Source organism: Chelonoidis abingdonii, chromosome 8 (assembly GCF_003597395.2).
Source record: "Chelonoidis abingdonii isolate Lonesome George chromosome 8, CheloAbing_2.0, whole genome shotgun sequence".
Taxonomy (NCBI): Eukaryota; Metazoa; Chordata; order Testudines; family Testudinidae; genus Chelonoidis; species Chelonoidis abingdonii.
Window position 1 is genome coordinate 86,400,801 of NC_133776.1, and position 25,203 is coordinate 86,426,003.

Consider the following 25,203-nt stretch of genomic DNA (forward strand, 5'->3'; position numbering starts at 1 on the left):
CTGTTTAGCTTTCTTCTGTTTTTTAATTGTAGTTCATTGGAGAAGCAAGAGAGAGATCATTCCAAAGTTATACTGGGTGCTTAATGACCTGTCATATATCTGGTGTGTGTAGAGGGGATGGATCCCAGAGAAATGACATGGGTTGCCTTTAAAAAAAACCTCATTTATGCCAGGTCTCAATTTGAATATTTTTACTAAAATTAATAATAAGAAAGCACAGTCCACTAGACTGGAAGATTGACTTTACCCCTTCCCTCCCTAGATGTAACTGACAAAACATTTACAACCAGAGCATATTGGCAGGGAAGAGCAGGAGCAGAAATGACAGCTCCTGCTATACTGTATTTTAATTAAAAAAACCCAATAACCTCAAAAAGTTTCCTAAGTCAAAAGTCTTTAACATCTGTTTGAAATTCTGTTATTAAAACGCAGAGTTCCAGCCTGGCTGTCATTTCATGAATGTCCTCAAAGGGCTCTCTTTCTCCTTAATTAAAAAAATACCCGCCGGCCCCTCCCCCAGTAATAAAGTTCCAGGGAAAGGAGTTTGACGGGGAGAGAGACGTGTTAGTGCTGGTGTGGAACTGGGATTGTTATCCATTGCTGTGATAGGAAGAATGGTCCAGTGCTAGCTGGGGACTTGAGAGACTCAGCTTCAATTGCCTGCTCTGCCACAGACTTGCTGGATGGCCTTGGACAAGTCACTTAAGGGTATGTCTATATAGCCTGTGGCAACGAGCCTCCCAGCCGGAGCCGAGAGACAGGTTTGCGTCCTTAAGCTTCAGAGTCCAAGCTCCAGCCTAAGCTGGGGGAGCTCTCTTTGCAGGGGGGAGGGATAGCTCAGTGATTTGAGCATGGGCCTGCTAAACCCAGCATTATAAATTCAATCCTTGAGGGGGTCATTTAAGGATCTGGGGCAAAAATCTGCCTAGGGATGGTCCTGCTTTGAGCAGGGGGTTGGACTAGATGACCTCCTGAGGTCCCTTCCAACCCTGGGATTCTATTTTCAGAGTGCTAGCACAAGCCCAAGTCTCTCAACCCAGGCTGGGTTGCTCACTGCTGCAGGCTGCATAGATGTACCTGTAGGCTCTCTGTGTCTCAATTTCTTATCTGTAAAATGGGGATAATAGCACTGCCCTACCTCTCAGGCCTGCTGTGATGGTAGATATATTAAAGTTTTTGAGGTGCTTAGATACTATGGTAACGGCAACCACATAAGACAGCTAAGTATAATTCTTCTTGAGATTGCTTTGAGGCCACCAAGTAAAGAAAGCAATTGTCACCTAGAAGGCACAAAACTATCTGTTTTTACAGATACAGTGCAATCTCTTCTGTGTGACTGGAGTGCTCACTGCGGCTGTTCACCCAGGAGTGCTCAGTGAGGGAGTTGCACATTGCTATATAAAGTCTCAGATTGGTTAAAGGATCATGGTCAATATTGTGAAACTGACTCATAGGAGAAACATTCTTGTATCTGAGAGAGGCCACAGGCACTGAGGGAACAAACTGAAACAAAAAGCAAATGATTATTCGTTGCTAATGTCTTTCATTTGCAATGACTTGCAATTTGCGTTTAATTTTTAATTTAATTTAATTTAACTTTTAATGTGTTTAACTTTTAACTGTGGGAGTACGAGACTGGGCCCGTGGTTTGCATATATAGGAGGACCTTTAAGTAACATTAATTCCTAAACACTTTTCTGGAGTGAAAATTTTTTGAAACCTACAATGTAAAGTATGAAATTGCTCAACCAGTAATCTTATTGGGTGGCTTTTCTATTTCAGAGATTGCAGCTAAACATAGCAACTGCATCAGAATGACCCGCTAGCACTGTCAGAGCCAGCTAGGAGGTCGACTGACAACGGCACAACAGAATCTGGACTTTCAGCAGCCTGAGCAAATAATAGTCTCTGGTTGGAAACATTGGTTTGTCTCCGGGCCCAAATGTATCAGTCAGTAGGCCTGGCCGGGCCCAGCACTCAGGAGAAGGACTAAGGACACAATGGAGTGAAATAAGAGGGATGCTGCTGGCTTGTTGCATGAGGGAGGAAGTTGTCAGGGACCCATAGTTATTTGCAATATAGAGAGGATAAGAATATTGTAAGACTTTTTTGAAAAAAAGGATCATTTTGCCTGGAGGAAGCTGGTGGCCTCTGAAAGCTGAGAGGCAGACCTGACGCACGGTTCCTGTTTTCTCTCTGGGCTGAGTCCCTTCTGTTGCCCCCTCTTTTGCCTCTCTCTGAGGTTTGTGAGGACCACGAACAGGGAGACACTTTACATGCCCTGAGGCAGCTACCTTCAATTTCACTTCTAACCAGAGCTCTAAGAAGATGGGCAGCAGTTTGACGCTGGTTGGGGCCCTCTGGGCTTTCCTATCCTTTCTCACAGCAGTTGCCAGCTCAGCCAGTTACTTTGTGCCCTGTTGGCTTGTTGGTTCCCAGATGGGGAAGCCGGTTTCATTTGGCACCTTCCGACGGTGCACGTACCCAGCTCAGACGGAAGAGAGGCACCTGGTGATGGTGGAAGAATGTGGGAGGTATGCCAGTTTTGGGGCTATCCCCAGCTTATCCTGGCAGATCTGCACCATAGTGACGGGAATTGGCTGTGCCTTGCTGCTCCTGGTGGCGTTAGCAGCCATCCTGGGTTGCTGTGTGGAAGAGCTCATCTCTCGGATGATGGGACGCTTCATGGGGGCAGCCCAGTTTGTAGGAGGTAATGGAAATCGTTTGCATTATGCTACATATGTGAGTGGCTTCAGGTTGCTGATTAGCATATGCTAATACCGTACAGTGATCTTCAGAGCACTGCTCAGGACAGCAAAGATCCACTGTGCTGGAAACATATGTATTAAACTTCTGAAGTAAATCTTGGTAGCATGAATATGATTTTTATTCCAGTACTTCACCCTTCTGTTTTATGTATAGTCTTTAATTTCCTGTAGGCTCTACATAAATACCGTGTCTGTTACAAGAGACACTCTCAGTACATTAAATGTTCTTCTGGTTTGTTACCAGGCCCAGAGCTGTAACATTCCCCAAAGGCCAGGAATCTCTGTGGGAGAACGTTCTGCCTACTTTAGCCGCTGGTCACGGTGCTTTCTCTTTAATACACATCCCCTGATGACAGTAACTGCAGTACTTTATTTCCACTATCGTCTTTAACACCCCTGATTACTTCAGTCATGCCTCTTCCAGAAAGAGGAGGACCTGACCTTTCTGAACCCTCTGAGTGCTTGACTGCACAGCAAGTTACTGCACGGCAAGCCAGGATATGACTCCACTGCGCCTCGGCTTGCTGCACAGTAGCGTCTTGTTGTGTGGACTCTGCTACAGCGCGGTGAGAGTCCCAGAGTGCAGCTTAGAGTAGTTCCAGTGGTAGTATACCAAGCCTCGCTTCGGCACTTTCACTGTGCTATAGCCATGTCTGCATGGGACATTGCTGTGCAGCCAGCTCAGGCGTTGTAGATCCTCTCTGCCATAATTCGTGAGACAGAGAGGATAATATTTGTAGGCGGTTTTTTTAGAAAAAAAGGATAATTTTACCTGTGGGATGCTAGTGGCCTCTGGAAGCAGGGAGATAGCTCCCTCCTGGCGGACATGGGACACTGTAGTTTTCACCTCAGCTAATCGAGGCCCACCCAAGGGAGGGCATATAATGTCAATTTTGATTAACTACATTCAGGTGAGAACCATCTATGCCTTGACTCCACAAGGCTGTTATGTTGTGGCAGCTCTCTGAGGTTAGCTATCTCTGCATACAAATACACTTCTTCTTGCAGTCACGCTATAGCTGTGGAGAGGTTCTCCTAATGTGGCTTTCTACCTAGCATAACCCTTGTGGCATTTTATTGGTCCTGCCCGCGGTTGTCTCCACAATTCTGTTATCATTATCTGTATTGCAGGAATCTGTCAAGACTGGGCCCAGTTGTCCTGGGCATCATAGACACACAGCTAGAGACAAACCTGCCCTGCAGCGCTTACTATCCAAAGGGAGAAGACAAGAAAAGGGAAACTGAGGTACAGAGTGGGGCAGGTACTTGCCCAGTGGCAGACAACAGGCCAGTGTCAGGGCTGGCAACAGAACTCAGGTCACCCGAATCCTCGTCCAATGGACCAGTGTGTTACCCCAGTCTGACACCCACTTCGCTCCTTTGAAATCAGTCTGGTGTGAAGCTGGAGTGACACCTTGGTGAATTAGGCTCATTGTCTCCAGAACTGTGTGATACCAAAAGAATCCTGCCTCTCTCTCCGTCTTCTCTTCCCCAAGCTTTGTTCAGTCCAAACTGATCAACTACTTGGCCCTTTCCTGTCTGTCTTCCATTCTCAGCCCCAGACCTCCTACCCCCCTGCCTTCATTCCCTCTCTGAGACTGCCCACCATGCCTCCATCTTCCCTTCTCTCTCCTTCCTGGAGGGTTCCATACTCTCCTTGTGCCTGCTAGTAAATTACCGTAGATGACTGATGGAAAATAAAAGGCAAAGCTTCCATCAGCTGCAGTGGCATTGCTCCCGGTGGGAGGTCCCTTAGCGTACAATTACCAGCAGTGATTTGCCCCGGTACCGCTAACCCATCCTTGAAATGTAGTTTTGCACTGTGGCAACTTATCCCAGTTTCAAACATTGGCGCAAAACATGGCTTATGGCCTGTGGCTTTGCAGGTCTACACTAGGGGTTTGCACCGCACCAGTAGTCAAAATTGCCACTGTAGCCAAGGCCTTAGTGTGTTGTCTGCATTTTTGTAATAAACTGGAACATCTTTGTTTCCCCTCCCCAGTGCGATACTGCTAGTTTATTTACAGAATAGCTTGAAAACCACAGAGACCACAGCAAAGCAGTGTGCAACTGCTTTCTTCTCACAAAGGAGGCCTATGAGCATGGAGGGTTATACATATAAAACCATGTTGTGATGGATTGGAAGCAGCTATCTAAGCAATGCAAACAGGAGTTCCTGTCCACAAAGCTGAGCTGGGACTAAGGGAGAAGTTTAAACAAAGGAACCCTCAAGGAGTTAAGAATAAATCTCAGTTGTGGGTGTTATATTCAAATGTGAAATCGATGATTACACTAGGCTATCATCCCCCCAGGTTCTGCTCTCCGTTCTGTCAGTAGCAATTCCAAAGAATGCCACTGATATCAGAATCTGGCTGCCAGACTGTAGGGCACTGAGGAGACTGGTTTTCAAAAATGCCGAGGACCTACCACTGCAGCGAAAGTCAGTGGGACCTGTGACTGCTTAGCACCTCTGAAAATCAGCTCACTACTATTTTCTCTAAGGCCATCCCTTTGTATTAAGGTAGCCTCATCTGTGCGTGCTGTGCATAATTTAGATAACTCATTGCCATGAGGCTTTCAGCTGGACAAGCCCCTGAAACCAGCACCACGAAGGATGAAGAACTATTGCTGGGAAATAGTGTTGCATTGGGATTATTTTTAAAAAATATGATAAATATTGGAACGTTCGTAATTGCCTCCTTTTACGCTTTAGCTTGGCATGCAATGGGCTTGGCTAGGCAGCTGGTTGTGTTTGCTTGAGACCGCTTCCAACTGAACAAAACAAAGAGGTATTGTTTAAAAATGCACATCCAGCCTTATGGGCAAGAACCGTAGGGGAGATATTACAGGGATGGTGCCAGAGTCCAAACGTTTTAATTGACCGCTGTCTGAGTCCCTTCGCCCTCCGGAGCTCTGTAATAGATGCATTTCTCTCCAGGATCTCCTCCCATCCAGGCAAATCATCCTCAGCAACAGAGTACAAATTGCTTTCAACAGCTCTTTGCAGAATCAGGCAACTTCCCCTGGGACATCAGACTATAACAGCAGGGTAGCCATGTTCTGCACAGTGGTACAAAGGGGAAGCAGAAAGGGCTTGTCGTTAAGGCCCAGGACTGTATTCATTAGATCTCGCTTCAACTCTTGACTCTGCTACAGACTCTTTGTGTGACCTTGGGTCAAACACTTAATCTCCCTACACTCTGGTTCCCCATCTATAAAATAGGAACAATAATATTTCCTTAAGTTATTGTGGGGGAGAACCTACTAATGTTAGTGAAGGGCTTGAATCCTACAGCAATGAAGGCCAGATTCATTAAGATGTACCACTAAATCTTGAAACCAATGCATGTTACCTCCTCTTGTGATGGATGTGATAATTTTCAGTTAAGGAAAATAAATAGTCCAGATTCTTGGCTCTGCTGGGGCTGCTTTGCATCTCTCTATCAGTGCAAAACAGCCATGAACCCAGAAGATTCATCTCTGTACAAGAAGAATCCACAGATGGTACAGAGCATATACTCCAGTGCGTCCTGGCTGCTAGACTAGCTCCAGGGAGTGTAAGTAATTTATATTGGAGAGTGGGCTGGCCCCAGGATCAGGGGAGCCCCTCTCTGGTCCTGCATCAAGTGCAGCATGGCCAGACCTGCAAATCAGGCACATTATTCTTTGATGATGGGAGAGTGGAAACAGAGTTGCAGGCTTCACAGGTTTAGATGAACAGAGGTAGAGGATGGCAAAGAGGTCTAAGCATCAGGTTTGAAATACCTAGAGTACCCGCCATCAGGACTAGGAATCCCAGCAGGGCTGACTCAGCTCTAGACCTCTCCATGGATCGCCTGTACGGCTGATTGCGCCTCCCTTGGACAGGTCCTTGATCTTCTCCATGCCAAACCACTCCTCACTCTCAGTTCCCTGTGGAGCAGTTCAACCACCTCCACCTTCCATGCAGACCAGGATAGATCCACTCATGGAGTGTGCCTTCCATGTGTAGGGTAAGGGACTTTGCTGCCAAGCTACATTCTAGGCAGAGTCTGCAATTCCCCACTATAGTTGTGTTTGCCTAATTGTTCAATTTAAATGCAATCTTTTGATGTTGGTTCTATATAATTTCATGTCCTATACTACACTGTGAGAAACAAGAATGATGTAAGACATATATGCTTGCAGTTTTTTTTGGGTTACATGTACATTAGCAGAAATCACTCCCTGGGTGACTATTCCTGCTGAAGAACTCGTTTTCAGATTATGTTGCATTGTTCTACTTAACGTCTGTTGGCAAGCCTGTTATGTGTTTTCTTCAGGACCAAGGAACAGGAACTTCTGGCCACAAGGATTTATTCTTCATACTAATCTAGCAACATTTGAGTATGTTCTACCGCCATCTAGCTAGCTCTCAAGGTAGTTCGCATTACTACCCAGCCCTGTGAGAGGTTGAAGGCTGTTTTATTTTTACATTTAAGATTGGTCAGAACCATGAAGTTCAGGTCTGGATATGAACTGCTTCAGAATACTTCTCTATGCGGGGCTCTGGTTTGGGCTTGTCTTATTGAGGCTGCTGAACATTTGTTTACCTGAATTTCCATTTCTACTTATCCTGTTGAAGCATACCTCAAAACATAATTGTTGCTCGGTATTTTAGGTGTCAACCTACATTTCCAAAAAATAAAAGACAACTGTATGAAAACTGCAGGTCAAAGTTTATTTTGAAAGGTCACCACCCACAATGTTTCATCATGTGTGATCAGGGCTTAAATTCTCAGAGAGGATGTCTTGGCGCCAACCATGCCTCCCCACCACCATTCTCCACAGGGCATACTGGGGTTCCAGGCTTCAGCCATGGGGCCCCATGGACCCCCTGAAACTGGCCCATGCCCCCCGCAGAGGACTGCAGATCCCTGGTTGAGAACCACAAGAGCATCAGGCTGGTGTCAAGATTTGAAAATATTTACCAGAGCTCTGCTCCAGACAGCTCCAGCTGAATTTAAGCCCTGTGTGTGATCCTTCGTATGGTTATTGCTTAAATATATATTTTTTCCTCCAGTCAAATGCTTCTTAGTAGATCTTAACTAGGTATAGGTCATGGGCTATTAAGCACCAAGTAGATAAAAGGAGGGGTGAATTCCCCTAATAACAATTAAAAATCAATCAACATTAAATAAAAATATGCCCAAGAGCAACATGTGTTCCTGAACAATGATAAATCAACATGGCTTGTGACTACTATCTCCTGACAATCCTGCCATGCAGGTAGCAGGTTATAGAAGACTGTAATTGGATGAATCAACTTGTCTCTTTCCTTCCTTGGGAAGAAATAGTATCACTAGTTAGCCAGTAACCACTCAGCTAATAGCAGTGTCATAGATCAATGCACTGGTGATACACAAGCGTAGACTCAGGTTTAAATCATTTCATACAGCAGCACAGGTAAACCAAAAAGCCTGCTTTAAGTACTATCCTTACCAACTGCATTACAGAGCTAATGTACATTACAGATAAAGGAGCTAGTAATGTTATTTTAAAAGAAAACATTTCACCACCTAGCAGTTTTATAGGTTTTTTTTTTAGAAGGCTGCAGGAGAAACTAGATTTGTAATTTAAATGATATTATTTGTATAATGACAGTGCTTATAAGGCCTCAACCAGGGATCGAACCACATTGTGCCAGGCACTGCACAAACCTAGAATAAAAAGTAGTCTCTGCCCCCAGACCTTCCTGATGTCCACTGATTCTCGACTTGTACAGCGTCTCACAATGTTGAGTCACATGTGCCTGCAAAACTCTATGGATTTTATGACAGGCATAGAAGGTTCTCAGCAGTAGGTGCATTAACTGAAATGGGGAGAAGTGCAATTAGTTTCCAGTCAGAGCAATCTCAGCATGGCAAAAAGTGCAGAGAAAATGGGCCCATTAAGACCCAGACCTCAGATACATTTTCCTTTTGCTTTGAGCCCAGCTGTACACAGCAGTTTGTTTACTAACCACAGAGACAGAGAGCAGGGCCCCTGCAAGTATGTCCTATCAGAGTAAACATCGGTTTGCTGAGGTTAATCTTCTGCAGTGATGGCCTGGCTGTAATATCCCCAGGAGACTAGATATGTCACATCCACACATTAGTTCTGTGCTCCTTTTGCTGGTGATGGAAACAGGCCGTTTGTCCCTCCATTTAATGACATGGAACATTCTCCATCTGAAAAGGCCACAGAGCATTATGATGAGTTTTGCTCTTTAACCCTTTGGACACTGGTAGTTTTTAGGCTTCCGGCCTTGTAAGGGGAACATACAAAATACATTAGAAATGTGATAAATACAAATGAAAAATGTGCTTCCCACATAAATGCTGGCAATTTGTATGTATAATATTTGTATAGTAGCAGTAAATATATCTGATGTTCCCCCCTTTAAGCATTCCTATAGCCAGGCACCTGGACAATGCTGGTGTTCTTAAAGTTCAGTGCTCAATGCTGCACTCTGAAACATGTCCACGGTGCAGCCTTAGCAGAGTTCCAGGCATCCCTCCTTCCCCTACCTGCCAAAAATGCAAGGATCACACCTGGATGGTGCAAGTCACGGCAAGTTTCAATTAACACAAACATCCTCTCTAGCTAAGGTTGAGCATGCATATTAAATGTATGATCCTAGCATCATGCCCATATGATTCTTGCACTTTTGCCAATGTGAGGCCTCCTCATACTTTGTCCTGGAGGTCTAACTTCCTCCCATTCCCATTGCAAGATATGCCTGGTGGCCTGCCCCCTCCTTACACCTTATCCTTGGTTCCAGCATCCCTCCTACTGACTCAAATTCTGCAATCCTTCATAGGCTTTAGCAGCTAGCACTGAAATGCTGATGCACTATTTCATGGAAGTGTTTACAGCAAAGGAAATAATATTTTCCATACTATCCAGCTTCACAGTCAGTATTAGGCACATAACATTGCTAATTATTACACATGCAGCCAGTGCTAAACACATGGGTTTGACATCATTCCTGCCCGGTGTATTTGTCTGTTGGGTATCACCCTAGTTTTCAAGCAGTGACATCAGAAAGAGACATCACCAGGGAAAACTGATCAGTTCCCCCTTCTAATAACATGTAACATAGGAAATGCGGAAAAGTGCAAATGTACTGCAGCATAATTTACTTACTACTTTATTTTTAAGAATACGCCCTTAAGGGCTTCCATTAGCCCTTTGGTCAAGTATAATGGGATTAGTTGTCAGTTACGAGTCCACAAAATACATTTTTGGCATAGTGCCTTGTACTTCTCTAAAAGGATTGTGCATGAGGGTGCGGCTGCACATGTATATTATATTTTTTGGAGAGGCTCTAGGTGGATATGGCTGACTGCCACGATAGGATGCATTGGCTTCTCAGCCCAGATTGCATTAGTGTCAAGCTGTGTTCATACTGTTATTCTCCTGGTATGACTTGTATCTGGATACACTCCACCTGAGGGGTTTTTTTTTTTTCGGCTCTAATTTTTAGGCTTTGATAGTATCAAATGAGGGGAAAAAATGCTCCAGTAACTGATTTAAATTGTAAATAAATGTGATTCAGCTGGGCAGCTGCCCCTTTTGTCTTTGGGTTCCGTGAATATTCTGGTGAATGAGTTTACTGGCAGCAATGTCATCAGACAGTGATATTTTTTTAAGTAGGGCTGTCAATTAATCGCAGTTAACTCATGCGATTAACTAAAAAAATTAATTGCAATTAAAAAATTAATCATGATTAATTGTAGTTTTAATCACACTGTTAAACAAGAGACTACCAATTCAAATTTATTAAATATTTTGGATGTTTTTCTGCATTCTTATGTATATATCTTCTATTCTGTGTTGAAATTGAAATCAAAGTATATATTTTGATTACAAATATTTGCACTGTATGATAAAAATGATAAACAGAAGAAATAGTATTTTTCAGTTCACCTTGTACAAGTACTGCAGTGCAATCTCTTTGTCCTGAAAGTGCAACTTACAAATGTAGATTTATTTTTTTGTTACATAACTGCACTCATAAACAAAACAATGTAAAACTTCAGAGGCTACAAGTCCACTCAGTCCTACTTCTTATTCAGGCAATCGCTAAGACAAACAAGTTTGTTTACATTTATAGACGATAACGCTGCCCCCTTCTTATCGACAGTGTCACCAGAAAGTGAGAAGAGGCATTTATCTGGCATTTTTGTAGCCAGCATTGCAAGGTATTTATGTGCCAGATATGCTAAACATTCGTATGCCCCTTCATACTTCAACCACCATTCCAGAGGACATGCATCCATGCTGATGATGCTTGTTAAAAAAAATAATGCATTGTTTAAATTTGTGACAACTCCTTGGGGGAGAACTGTATGCTTTGTTATACCCACATTCTGCCATATATTTCATATAACATCGGTCTTGGATGATGATCCAGTACATGTTGTTTTTCATTTTAAGAACACTTTCACTGCAGATTTCACAAAACACAAAGAGGGTACCAATGGGAGATTTGTAAAGCTAGCTAGTGCACTGGACCCAAGGTTTAAAAATCTGAAATGACTTCCAAAATCTGAGAGGGACGAGGTGTGGAGCATGCTTTCAGAAGTCTTAATATGGAAACTCCGATGCGGAAAATACAGAACTCGAACCACCAAAAAAGAAAATCAATCTTCTGCTGGTGGCATCTGACTCAGATGATGAAAATGAACATGCCTTGGTCCACACTGCTTTGGATGGTTTTCAAGCAGAACCCGTCACCAACATAGACGCATGTCCCCTGGAATTGTCGTTGCAGCATGCACATCTGGCACTTAAATATCTTGCGACGCTGGCTACAACAGTGCCATGAGAACGTCTCTTCTCACTTTCAGGTGACATTGTAAACAAGAAGTGGGCAGCATTATCTCCTGCAAATGTAAACAACCTTGTTTGTCTGAGTGATCGGCTGAACAAGAAGTAGGACTGAGTGGACTTGCAAGCTCTAAGATTTTACATTGTTTTATTTCTGATTGCAGTTTTTTGTACATAATTCTACATTTGTAAGTTCAACTTTCATGACAAAGAAATTGCATGACAGTACTTGCATTAGGTGAATTGAAAATAATATTTCTTTTGTCTTTTTACAGTGCAAACACTTGTAATAAAAAAATAAAGTGAGCACTGTACACTTTGTATTCTGTGTTGTAATTGAAATCAATATATTTGAAAATGTAGAAAATATCCACAAATATTTAAATAAATGGTATTCTATTGTTTAACGGTGCGATTAATCGTGATTAATTTTTTTAATCACTTGACAGCCCTATTTTAAGCAAATATTGGAGGATAGTGGCAGCAAGCGAATCTCAGATTCGTAATCTGCATTGTGGAAGGAGCAGCTCCTCAGCTGTGTCATAGCACATGTTGGCATAGCGCAACTGGTTTCCATAGAGCTATACCCATTTACACTAGATGAGGACCAGCCCTAAGAATAACATTCATCCAATCAAGGACCAGAAACCTAACAGATGACCTATGTGTCCAATCAAAACAACTTGTATTTCAAAGGTCAATTACTAAATGATAGAAAAGCTGTTTGCTTCAAAAATTCAAAAATCATTGGCTGAATAATTATGAAATTTTAGAAAATCATGTTCCTTTTCTAGATAATCCAAACAGATGAAGAGGAACATTAATTGTATAAACTACACATATCCGAATTATTCACCTCCCTTGTACCGAGCCCCTTAAATCCCATTGATTTAAGAGAGTTCAGCACCTGACAGGACGGAGCCCATTGTTTGTAAACTTAGTTAGAAAATTGTAGCTTTGATACTGAGGGGGATGGGGAATGTGTGTGTGTTTGTATGTTACTCACTAGCATCCTTTACTAACAGGCAGTAGGCAGCTCTTCAAAGCATTTGTCCTAGAAGAGAGACCGAGAGAATTCAATGCAACTTTGCATCATTAAACAGCTGAGAATGACGATGGGACCCAGCAGGAGACCCGAATGAGCACAGTGTATTTATCATTTTCTGATAGATTGTTACATTCTATGATTATCTACTGGAAACACATATCCTGGCAAGCCATTTACAGCGGTCAGTGACTGCTGAGTTGGTCCAGGGAAGACAATGACAGCACAGATTACACAAGGCAGAACCAGTTACTGGACCATACCTGAGCTTTTCTGCATTGCTACATCACCAAACAAACAAAAACAACAACCACCTAAAGCCCAGGAGCTGGAAACCCAAATCAGAGAAATGCTCAGTTGGACAGGTTTTCTGATCAATCCCACCTTGTCGTTACAGAGCAAATAGTTGCAATCATTTTTGGGTGCAGCCACAATTATCTGCAATGCTGCCAGTGATCCTCTTGATGGCTCGTTAAACATCACACATACATGCTGGGCTTACAGTGTGTGTCTGTGTGTGTGTGTGTATGTTGGAGGAGAAGGTCATAGACTAGGGACAACAATCAAACAAACAAATAAACAGAGTAATCAAGCTGGGTCACTGAGGCCTGTACTTTAAGCACTGTTTTACCAAAGCTGCCGCTCCCAGATTATGAAAGACCCTCCCAGCCCCCAAAAGTTTTCAGACCACTGTAAGCACCACACACGTATTCTCCTTCTTCTGATTCTTGGCCGGAGCTGGACGCATAGTCCAAACATTTTCTGGTGAATATTTGTTTGAATTTTTAACTGAGTTTGCTTCAACTCCGTACACGTTCCTGTAGGGTCCTTAATGCCTGTTATGGCACATTATGTGTTTCTCTGTCTAGCTGACTTTTGTTTTATATGAAGCAAGAAACAACAACTATCCAGAGACCCGTTCTGCTTTCAGTCAAATCAGGAGTAAATCAATGGCGCAAAGTCACCACCAGAGCGAGAACTCAGTGGTTCCCTCTCTAACATTGCGTGTCTGAAACGTTAACAATACGTGGCAGCTGCCTCCAGAGGCCCTTCTACACTTAATGGCACAGTACACAGGAGACAGAATAGCAGCATCACCTTTCAGTCACATAGCAACATGGGCCAGTGTGGCTGAGCTCTATGGGTATGTCCACACTGCAATTAAACACCCACAACTGGCCTGTGCCAGCTGATGGGGCTCCAGGCTGTAAAATTACACTGGAGATGTTTGGGCTCAGGCTGGAGCCTCAGCTCTGGGACTCTGCCAAGCTCCAGCCAGAGCCCAAATGTCTGCAGTACAATTTTACAGCCCCGCAGCCCAAGCCTTGCGAGTGTGAGTCAACTGCGAGGAGCCAGCCAAGGGTTTTTAACTGCAGTGTAGACACAGTCTCAGTGTCCTCTCTCTTAGCAGTCAGAGATCTTGATTTCTCAGAACACTAGCTTGGCTTTCAAACCGTATTTGTTTCTACTGAGGCGTTTTATTAAATTGTGTCAATTCCCAGTCCCCTGTTAATCTTCAGTGAGGTTTTCAGAAACATCTATTTGATGATGAATGAAATAAAATGAGCAGCCTAAAAGTCTGTGTTTCTAGGCATCCTGTCACGACGACCCCAGAGTGGTGGAGTTTTGTTTGGTTTTTTTAAAACTTCTGTGGGACGTCTTTACATTTCTCTCTCTCTCTCTCTTTTTTTATAGGGCTGTTGATAAGCTCAGGCTGTGCTTTGTATCCCTTAGGATGGAACAGCCCAGAAATACAGCAGACGTGTGGGAATGCCTCCAATCAATTTCAGTTAGGTAAGGCAGCCCTGGAAAGGAGAACATCTAATGGCTAATGGGTTTTTACACATATTCTCTCTAGTTAATCACCATAGATGAGTCCTGAATCAATGACAACGATATTATTCATCTCAGCCAGGACCTATGCTGGCCTGGTAGATCCAGCTATTTTGGCTGCTGTCAGTGTCATGGGTCATATCACACCTCTGCCTTCTGCAATTTGTGGAATTTTCATTTTCTTGTGTTTAAAGCTACCTCCTGGCGCTATTGCTAATGATCTTTCTTTGATGACTGGTGCAGCTGATTGTGACTTATTCGCCTCCCAGTCCCAGACCTGAACTTTAGCGTCCACAATCTGGTCCTGTCCCAAACCTGGACTTTTGCGTCCAAAAGTCTGGGGGCTTACCTGAAACTCCCCCAAGCTCACTACCAGCTTGGTATAAGCAAGAGCCTGTATTGAGTTCTTAAGCAAGTTATTTGTTTTATTTTCTTTCTTTTTTATATAAACTTTTTGTTAAACGGTGGAAGTTTCTTTTCCTAGGAGGCAAAGGGAGGGAAAGCCAGCTGTGGGCTATTTCCTATTGCTTCGGGAAAGAGCAGGCTACGGGAAAGAGAAAGAATGACCATCTGTCTCAGTACGTCTCCCTCACGGAAGGCGGCACGGGAAGGCAAAGTCCAAGCTTTGGATTTGCATTCAATTGTCCTGAGGCAGAGAACGCTTATTCTTGGGAACAGAGAAACCGGTTCTTGGCAAGCCTGGGAAGGGGGGGGAAGGAGTTTCCTGCTTTAGATCAAGCATTTGGAATCTGCGGTGTCCCCCAAGGGGGGTTGGGGACACCAGAGAGAGGAAGGGGGGTCAGGCTCTCTACTTAAATTCCGGACCTGGTGGCACGAGTTCCCAGCAGCGCTGGCATTTCTCTGTCCTTTGCCCTTCCCTAGAAAGAAAGCTTCCACATCGTTTTAAAAGAAAGTTTTATATAAAAAGAGAAAGCAAAATATAAACACAATAATCTTGCATTAAGAAACTCAATTACAGCTTCTGCTTATAAGAAGATATGAAGAAACAGTCTGATTTAAAAGGATAAGCCCATACTTAAAACAGTCCAAACATAATCAACATACCATGTGAATACAACCACATAAGATCATCATAGCGACTACTTGGCCTTTCCTATGTTCCTCACAGATTGTTTATATAAGTATTAAGAGATGATTAGGAGGAAAACACGTGTACTCATATGACCGAGAACGAAAACAAAAAAAGACCCCGAGTCTACAAATTCCCCCTGACTTTAAACAATCCAGTTCTCTGATTGGTCCTCTGGTCAGGTGTTTGGTTACCCTTTCCAGGTAAAAGAAACTTAACCCTTACCTTACCTATCCATTTATGAGAGATGACTGGTGCAGCTGATTGTGACTGTCGGGTAAAACAATACGTAGTGTGTCAGAAAAGTTGATCTGGGGCACTTGTTATCCGGACTGATGCCTTATTGTGCTAGATGCTGTGTACAGAGAGCTAGGCAGACATGATCCCTGCCACTTCCCCACCCAGGTGCAAGGGGTGCTTCTCTGGTGCACCAGTAGATATGTAGCCCTGTATCTTCAAAGTCATGTATACAAACATTAAATAGCGAACACCATAATACTTTATATTTTTCTTTGTTTCTTTCTTATTTTGTTAAGCAAAATGCTTGTGATCTGACAGAGAATGAAGCCCTGTGTTTATCCACAGGACAGATGCAGCACAGGCAGCAACTGTGTAAACTTCTTTGCCAATGTTCCCAGAGCTCACAAGCTTAGGCCTGGTCTACACTAGGAGGTGGGGCGGAGGGGGCGATGCAAGATATGCAACTTCAACTACAAGAATACTGTAGCTGAAGTCAAAGTATCTTATTCCAACTTACCTCCCGTCTTCATGGCACGGGATTGACGTCTGCGGCTCCCCTGTCGACTCCACTACCGGCACTCGCTCCAGTGGCGTTCCGGAGTCGACGGGGAGTGTGTTCGGGGATCGATATATCGCGTCTAGATGAAACATGATATATCGATCCCCGATAAATCGATTGCTACCAGCCAATAGGACAGGTAGTCTGGACATACCCTTGGACTGACCTGGAGGGCCCACCTCTGCTGGGGACAGAGTGTGACAGATTTTTGTTACCAATTTGCCTGGGCCACAGGATTTTTTTTGGGAGGACATGATGAAGCACATAAATAAATCTTTAAGTTTTAAAGATTTATAAATAAAATAATACAATATAGCAGAGTGTGCTGGGAATGCTCCCATGTCACTCTGGGGAAGAAAGAAAGCATTACAGCCCCAGGTCCTAACCCACTTTTATACTTACACACGCACTACCCAAAACTGGCCAGGCCTGGGTGTAACGTAAGAAGAAGAGGGAGAGGGGCGGATGTGAGTTTTTGCCCTGGGCTCAGGGCAAATTCACAGTAATTTTTGAATTGCTTTAGCTTTTGGTAGGGTCTTAAGTTTTGGGTTTTTTTGGGGTGTTGTTATTTAGGGCCCTTCATGCCTGATGCACTTTGTACCAGTTTAAACAGGCTTGCTGTGGCCTTTTTGGTTTTTTAAAACATTTTGGCTTTGGAGACTTTTTTTTTTGGTTGGCTTTTATTGTTTCTGTTATTTTTGCAACTTTGCATTTTTTTTTTTTTTTTTTTTTTACAGCTGGTTGTGGGGGGTTGGACTTTTCCCCTTTTGTTTTAGCAGGTAGCAACTGGCCTTGTGCGGGAGTCAGCTTTTTATTTTTGGACTGAGCTTGCTAGCTACAGAGTTGAGTTAACCTCTTCTTCTTCCCTGCCCCCCCTTGGACTTTGTAAGGAAACTTTCACTTTTCACTCACACACCTTTGACCTTTCCCAAATGCTTTGCGATGCTTGCAACAGCATTAGCAATATACAGTGCTGATTTGCCTTCCCAGGGGACTCCCTAAGGGGAGAGGTCCATTGGATTGCGACATTCCCTCCGTTGACCCTGAATCAACATTTTGTTGGGAGGGGTCACCACTTAGGTTTTTACCCTCCCCCCCATACGGTGGCAAGGGTTACTCTTGGTTTTTTACCTAAACAGCAATACAACATGCACTAGATTATTAGGACAACAATAATTGCATACACTAGCCAATAATGACTTTTAGCTTTATTAGTAACATAGGATAACATATTTTTTGTTGACATAGATGGCTTATTTGGATGGCTGTGGCAAAGGCATTTTTTTTTTTTTTTTAGGTTAAATGTGTGTTTTAACATTGTGAAGGAGGAGGCATTTGTTTGGAATATGGAAAGTTGCTTTTGGGTGTGCGCCAATGGGAAAAACACATTAGGTGTTATTTATGAAAAATTAAACACAGCATAGTTAGATATGTTAACAGTTTGTTGCAGAACGGCAGGCCAATGCACTGAAAAATTTTGTGTTTGTGATTTTAACAGTAAATTGAGAGGCACCCTGGGGTTGATGGCTTTTTAAACACACGCTGAGGTATTGGTAAACAGATGTGCTACAGTGGAAGCATATTTTGATGCCTCCCCTTCCCAACAGATGTGTTGATCCACCTTATAAAAGTGGCCTGGCATTGCCTTTTTTTTTTTTTTTTTAAAAACACATTATTTGAGGGTATCAGAGGGGTAGCCGTGTTAGTCTGGATCTATAAAAGCAGCAGAGAATCCTGTGGCACCTTATAGACTAACAGACGTTTTGGAGCGTGAGCTTTCGTGGGTGAATACCCACTTCGTCAGACGCAGGTAGTGGAAATTTCCAGGGGCAGGTATATATATGCTAGCAAGCAAGCTAGAGATAACGAGGTTAGTTCAGTCAGGGAGGGTGAGGCCCTGTTCTAGCAGTAGAGGTGTGAAAACCAAGGGAGGAGAAACTGGTTCTGTAATTGGCAAGCCATTCACAGTCTCCATAGGCCAGAGTTGCCAGGTGTTGCCCTTTGCAATTCATATGTGCTGGTAGTCCGGGGATGCAGTCAGCACATATTGCTTAGTAGTGTTTTTTATGGGGGAGCCACCACCTTTTATACATTATGATGGACCACCCAGTTTTAGAAGCAGCCTTTTTAAAGGCCTGGTTGGATTTTTATAGCAGGGGCCCTCACCCTTTTTTATGGGACCGAAGGCCATGAAGGAGCAGCCTATGCCTGTGCACTTTTAATTAGTGAGCCTTTAGAAATGGCGAAAAGGCCATTGTTTTGGGGGAATTTTTGAGTGGGAATGGATTTTACAGGGGATGATTTGGGCTTTATGGTGTACATTTTTTTGGATGCTATGGATTTATTGGGTTAAATATTGTTGGAGCTGGGAATACACAGAATTTTATGCTAGTTGGTTTTTGGCCTTAATTTTGGTTTTAATTAATTTTTGCAAGGTATTTTGCATGTGGAGGGCCAATTTGGCAGTATGTTTGAGGGTAGCAGTGGGCACTGTTGGATGGGTGAGATTTGCACTTGTGACTAGTTTTATGGCCTTTTAAAATCGTTTTAACTGCTTGTTTTTTATGGCCCTTTATTGAATAGTTTAAATATTGGCTGCCGAATTAGCTGCATTCCACAAGGAGCTTACTAGGATTTGCTTTTTTTGGGGGAGGGAGACACATTTGTGTACGGACGGGAAGTTGGAGGGTGTCCACCCCTTGTGCATTTGGGGAGGAACGTGGAGACCTGAAAGCATGTTAGGGTTTGGGATTTAATTGGGGAGGGATACACAGGGCCAGGACACCTAGGGTTCTTGGCAGGGGGCCTCCCCGGGGAAGATATCCAAGTAATACATGGTGTTACATTTTTAGGATGATGTGCAACAATTGCCCTCCCCCGCACTCCTGCCAGTGGATAATTGATGGTTTAAAAAAAAAAAAAAAAAAAGAAAAAACAAGGTCCAATTTTGGACAGTGGTAAACTTAACAAAAGAGGACACCTGAGGATTTTTATAGATACACCTCTACCCCCATATAACGCAACCCGATATAACACGGGCTCGCATACAACGCGGTAAAGGCAGGTGGGAGGCAGGTGGGCAAGCGGGGTGAGGAGGCAAATGGGGAGCAGGAAGGGGTGAGGAGGCAGGCAAGCGGGGAGACGGTGAGGAGAGCAGCTGTCAGACGGATGCGGGAGGCGTGCTGGGCGGACAGTGAGGAGACTCGCAGGGAGCCGAGCAGCGGGCAGGCGGGGTGAGGAGGCGAGCGGCAGCTGGGAGCACTGGGTGGATGGTGAGGAGACTAGCAGGGACGCTGATTTGTCCCGGGCCCCGCACCCCTCTAGGGACGGCTCTGAGCAGTGTGTTAAGGGTGCCAGGCCAGGGCTGAGGGGTTGGATGGGTTGGGGGTTCTGAGGGGTCATTAGGGGGCAGCAAGTAGGTGGGGGTCAGACGGGGGTGGGGCCAGGCTGTTTAGGGAGGCACAGCCTTCCCTACCCGATATAACACGGTTTTACCTATAACGCAGTAAGATTTTTTGGCTCCTGAGGGCCGCGTTATATCAGGGTAGAGGTATATGTGCCACCATACATACATTGCATTTTACCAACGAATTCTGCAGGCCTGAAGCAGCAAGAGCAGGTCCATCACTCCTGTTTGGGGTGTTCTTGGGCTTTTGCTATTATTGCCTTGCCCTGCTAACAAAGCAAAAGGGAGGGAAAAAGGACATTGCACATTCATTTATTGGGGAAACTGAGGCGCAAAGGATAAATGTTTAAAAATTATTAGTTGTTTTGTTACAGCCCTTTTTGGCTTTTGTTATGGATATTGTTTGCTTGGTTTAGGAAGTTACAGCAACAATATTGTGTTTAGGGATTGCTATTACTTGTTAAAGGGCTTTTAGGCCACCACAGGAGGAACAGGGTTTGTTTCCATGTGGTCCAGGGGAGGTTCGGGGCCACCCACCAGGTATTTTGCTGTGGCCCTACTGTGTTTATTTGGACTATGCACTGTTTTTAAGGCACTTCCCCTTCAGTCTTGCGCCATACTGTGCTTGAGCCACATTAGCAGTAAAGCCAGAGTGTCTTTGGAGAGTCTAAGGGGAAGGGTCATTGGACTGTGACAAGAGGAGGTCAGTTTCCATGGCTCATTCTCTCCTAGAGTTGTCAGACCTCCAGGATTGTCCTGGAGTATCCATAAATTAAAGAATAATCTTTAATTAAAGATTATGTTGCGATGAAACTTCTAGGAATATGTCCAACCAAAATTGGCAACCCTCTTTTTTCCTGGGCCTGTTCATTGGGATAGTTGACAATGAGGGCAATTAGCATCAACTGTGGAGGCTCTTTCTGTAATACGGACATTTGTCCACTCGATACTGGACTAAGACCACAAATTCATTTCACATAGGCCAATAAGCAGCTCTCCAGTGGTATTAACTTTTGCTCATTTTTAGAAGTGGCTGTGTTTGAATCTGTTTTAGGTTTGGGCTTAGGACTGATGTTTGGGTTTGGAGCTGAATTGGGGTTTGGGTATAGGGTGCTAAAACCTTTTCAGTAGTTCTCATGAGATTTCAGCTCCCCAATGGTCGAAGTTTCTGAGATCAGCTGATCTCATGAGGTTTACAGCCCTTGTGGGCTGCATCTGAACCTGGACTTCAAAGTGGGTCCCAGCTTTGGCATCTGATCAGGAATCAAAATCATAGAGAGATGGTTTGGCTCTAAGGATTCACAGCTGAACCCATCCCCCTAAAAAACCTATTGGGCTTGGATTCAGGGTTTGGATATTGGCTCAACTCTAACAACTATTGATTTGAGTCAGATTTGAATTGGCAACCCAGTTAAAAGACTCTATACTGCATTATCATCCCCCTGTGTCACCCAGTACCCCAGAGACATCTCATTCCTTTCTAAGGCAGAAGGGCATCCTTTCTTTGATTCTACAAAGCATCTGATGTATGTTTATCTTTAAGGACATGCTTAAATCCCATTGACTCAACAGGACTCAAACACATGCTTAACGTTACGCATGCACTCAAGGGCTTTGCTGAATCAGGGCCTTGTGGGTGATTTGATCTAGACATGCTAAATATAATCCTTTCTATCAGGGGATCACTTTCTACTGTGGCTTTGAAGGGGACAGAGAATGCACCCTGAACAGATAACATTATCCAAACCTCCCTCTCAGGAGGAGCAGCACCATGGAAAACTATTCCTGACAGTGCAGTTCCTCTGTAAACTGTCTCAGCTCCCTTGAGTACAATGTGCTGTCCACATCAAACACACAGGGAGGATTGAGGAAGGAGGAGAAGAGCTTTTTTCTGGTAGAGCTCTCTTTGTTGCTGACTCCTCTGAGATAGTAACAGATCAGGGTAGCAGTGTACATGGATCACAGGGGCATGAAGTTTATGATGAATGGGCTGAGGCCAATTACAGACGATCAAAGCATCTCTCCTATTTTTTCTTAATCAAATTAAGCCATAAAATAGCATTTAACTTGCTGTCTGCTGCTCTCAGAGATACTGCTGATTGCTTGTTAATGTCAGATGCACAGTCTGTTCTGGTTAGGCTCTTGTATTGCACCTCTTCCCATGGTATCTGAGCTTCTCAATGGAGAAGCTCTCACCTTAAAGTGAAGCAACACTTGGAAAAGTTTTTTGGGGGAGGGAGAGGGGAAAGAGGCATTTTGAGGTTCCAAATTGATTCACAATTCACAATATTCAGTTTGAAAATAAAACCAGTGACTTTTCCCAGTTGCTCACTGAAGTAGAAAGTTGTTTAAATTATTTTACTCTGGGATTTTCAGAGAGTTAGACACCTGGTTCCCATTGAAAGACACCCAACTCCCATTGGCTGGCACCCTTAGAGCTTTTGAACATCCTAGCCCTGGTCTTTATTGTAAGCAGCTCTGACTCCATCTACACATGGAGATCTGACTCCATCTACATATCTATTGAGTAAGAAGGTCCCTTTTTTGCACAGTCTATTTTCTGAGCATAGCCTTGCTTTAAGGATGTGACGTAAGACCGATGAACAGGAAATTGGGCATAATACACATGATCTTTTCTCAAAAATGACATGAATGTATCATTAAGGTTGAGAAATATTCAGGAAAGTCATAGGGTTGTCTCAGTACTATTATCCTTGTCATATTGTACATGAAGATCCACAGCAAGCACAAGAAGTAGTGATTTGGTTGATTGGTTTTCCTTTTAAATCTCTGCCTAATTGGCTACATATAACCTGGGCAAAAGAATTCTCAGAGGCCCAAACACGCTGAATTGTCAAGACATCTCTTCTTTTGGGCTTCTGACCATAGATTCACGTAGCTACTATACTCTGAATTGCATTTGGGGTTTGGCATGCTATGGGAAAAGTCAAGAAAGGCACAATCAACCTCTCCTCCCATCGTTTCCTGTGCTATTACAAGGCTTTTCAAGTCAGCAACTGGTAACTCAGTTACATCCTGAATTTGTGTTTCAGGCAGCTGTCCAGAAAGGACAGCTGGTTATAGAAGTGTATTTATTTCTAATGTTGGTGTTAACCTTTAAGCTGTCTGTACAGAGAGGACAAATACCAGTGGGGTGGGATGGATTAGGCTGGCTTGAGTTGTAAGAACACTTGCAATACTTTTTATTCTGAGTTTACCCAGCTCCAGCAGAGTTTCTGGGCCCAGCTGTTTCATAACTGCACAATGGCTCTTTGATGCCCATTGGCTGGTGCAAAGGTAACAATGTTGGGAATCATTAGGAACACCATGGTGCAGGAAGCCCCTGTGCTAAGGCAGGGAGCAGGCTCTATAGCAGTTATGGGTGCAGGGTGCGACTGGGTACCTGGAATGGGCCTCACTGAGAACGCCACACTCAAGGCAGATTGCACAGAATAGCGCAATCCCCCAAACGGGTGGTTTATTCTATAATTAGATTAATCAAGCCTGTAACAAAAGAGCTTTTGCAGCATCACACTAATAGATCATATATGTGCAAGTGATTGGAAATAGATCATATATGTGCAAGTGATTGGAAAGTCTTTGTATCAGGTTTCTGGCAGTGGTGGAACAAACTGCTGGTTTGCAAAAGTCTCTCTGGAATCACCCAAATAGATTGGGGGGTCCTCAGTCCTTGTTCAAAGCTTCCTTGTAGAAATCCAGTCCAGAGAAATGAAGACACAATGGAGATGTCTCAGGTGCCTTTTTATATTCTCTGCCATATACATGAAAATTTACTGTTCCAAACAAAGCCCACATGTGCATGGACAGATACTAACCCAAGAAAAAGTCCAGGGTCTGGGAGAAGATGGAGTTTCAGATCACATGTCCTCATCACATGTCCTTACATGCTTTGCTGACTCACTAGCGTGGCCATTGGCCCCTGGCTGTCTGAGGCATCCTCAGGAGGAGCTATCTGGGCAGCACATTTCTTTAATGCCCCATTGTTAGAGCTGAGTGACCTTAATGGGCCGTCAACACACAGTTGTGTCGCTGGAGGTAAATCTATCTGAGAGATGTCACTCATGTACAAACACATTTGAGATAGAAATGTGGCCAATATTCATAACTTCAGATACAAAGATGATACATGCATTTAAACAGGATTATTATTATTTTTTCCTGGTCATGGTGGGAAAGGGGCCCTGACCACCAGAGATGGGAACAGAGGTGGTGGTCGGGAAAGATGACGTAGTGGCAGGTGAGGGGGGCCACCGCCACCTGGGCATACACCCTGGGGATCGGGGGAGGAGCACCCACAGAGCTGGTGGAGGGAGCAGCGGGGAGGGACGCCATGGCTGGTGGCAGGGCTGCAGCGGTGGGGGCAGCCCCTGCCATGGAGGGCCTAGTCTTTTTGGCGAGGCCCTTACCCTATCATACATAGCAAATCATAACTTTTCCGTTGATACCTTACATGGTACATACTTTGTATAGGAGTTGTTGCAATTGTATAACAGTGGTAATATCAATATAAATGGTCATATTCAATCATGCAGCATCACGCAGGGGCATTTTGTGCTGGGAGGGGAGAGGCATGGGGATAGCGCAGAGGTGGACTGGCAGGGAAGGAGGCAAATAGAAGTAAGAGTTGTGGCCAGGGTGGAGCTGCACCTTATTGATTCTGCACCCCTGCAGGGGCCCACACTGCCCATTGCGAGGGGTACAAGTTCTGGCCTGTACCGGGGACTGCACCAGTCCCTACAGCATCTGAATAGTGGAGGTGCAGTCTGCCTTCCCTCTGTGCCTGCATCAGTATAGGGATGAATCTGCTAGTTCTAGCCACTGGACTGAGGTAGCCCCAGGAATTGTCTCCCTGTCTTTAACCTCAGATAGACAAGTGGCATCATTCATTTGGAAACTCTTCATAGGCTGTGTGATGACACTGGGAAAAAAAATCAAGTATATTATAAAGTAAAAAGCTCTTAGGAATAAGCTTTGTCAAAGGGGACTCAGAATGATGCACAGAGGTTTCAAGCTCAGGGTGATCTTGCAATGTGGAATGCTTGCATTGCTCGCACTTGTGCTGTGCCTCTTGGACCATGTCAGTCTTCCAGACTGTTTCCAGGCTCCGTTCCCAAAGATTACAAAAAGTACATTCATAGAGAAATCCAGATGAAAGCTGTAGCCCCGAGTGAGGGGCTGTTATATACTTCATATCTGAAAAACTGTGCAGATACAGGGCAGATGTTCTCAACCTTTTTCTTTCAGAGCCCCTGTCATAGCTCCCTACTCAGATCTGAACCTTAGGGTTCAGAAAATGAGATGCTAGCAGGAAACCCCCAAGCTTAATTACCAGCTTAGATCTGATAGCGCTGCCACCAGCCAGGAATTCCAGTGCCTGGCTCACTCTGGTCTCCCCAAAACCTTCCCTGG

General features: G+C 44.1%; 1 protein-coding gene across 1 annotated transcript in view; it reads left to right on the forward strand.

Moving 5' to 3' along the window:
• The first annotated feature begins 2,218 nt into the window (after positions 1-2,218).
• LHFPL1 (LHFPL tetraspan subfamily member 1) overlaps positions 2,219-25,203 on the forward strand; it is a 42,916-nt gene continuing 19,931 nt past the window's right edge. Inside the window, exons 1-2 of the mRNA XM_032766969.2 lie at positions 2,219-2,710; positions 14,341-14,439. Coding sequence (XP_032622860.1) covers positions 2,329-2,710; positions 14,341-14,439 — 481 coding nt within the window. The 5' untranslated portion in view covers positions 2,219-2,328. The remainder of the gene's footprint in view (positions 2,711-14,340; positions 14,440-25,203) is intronic.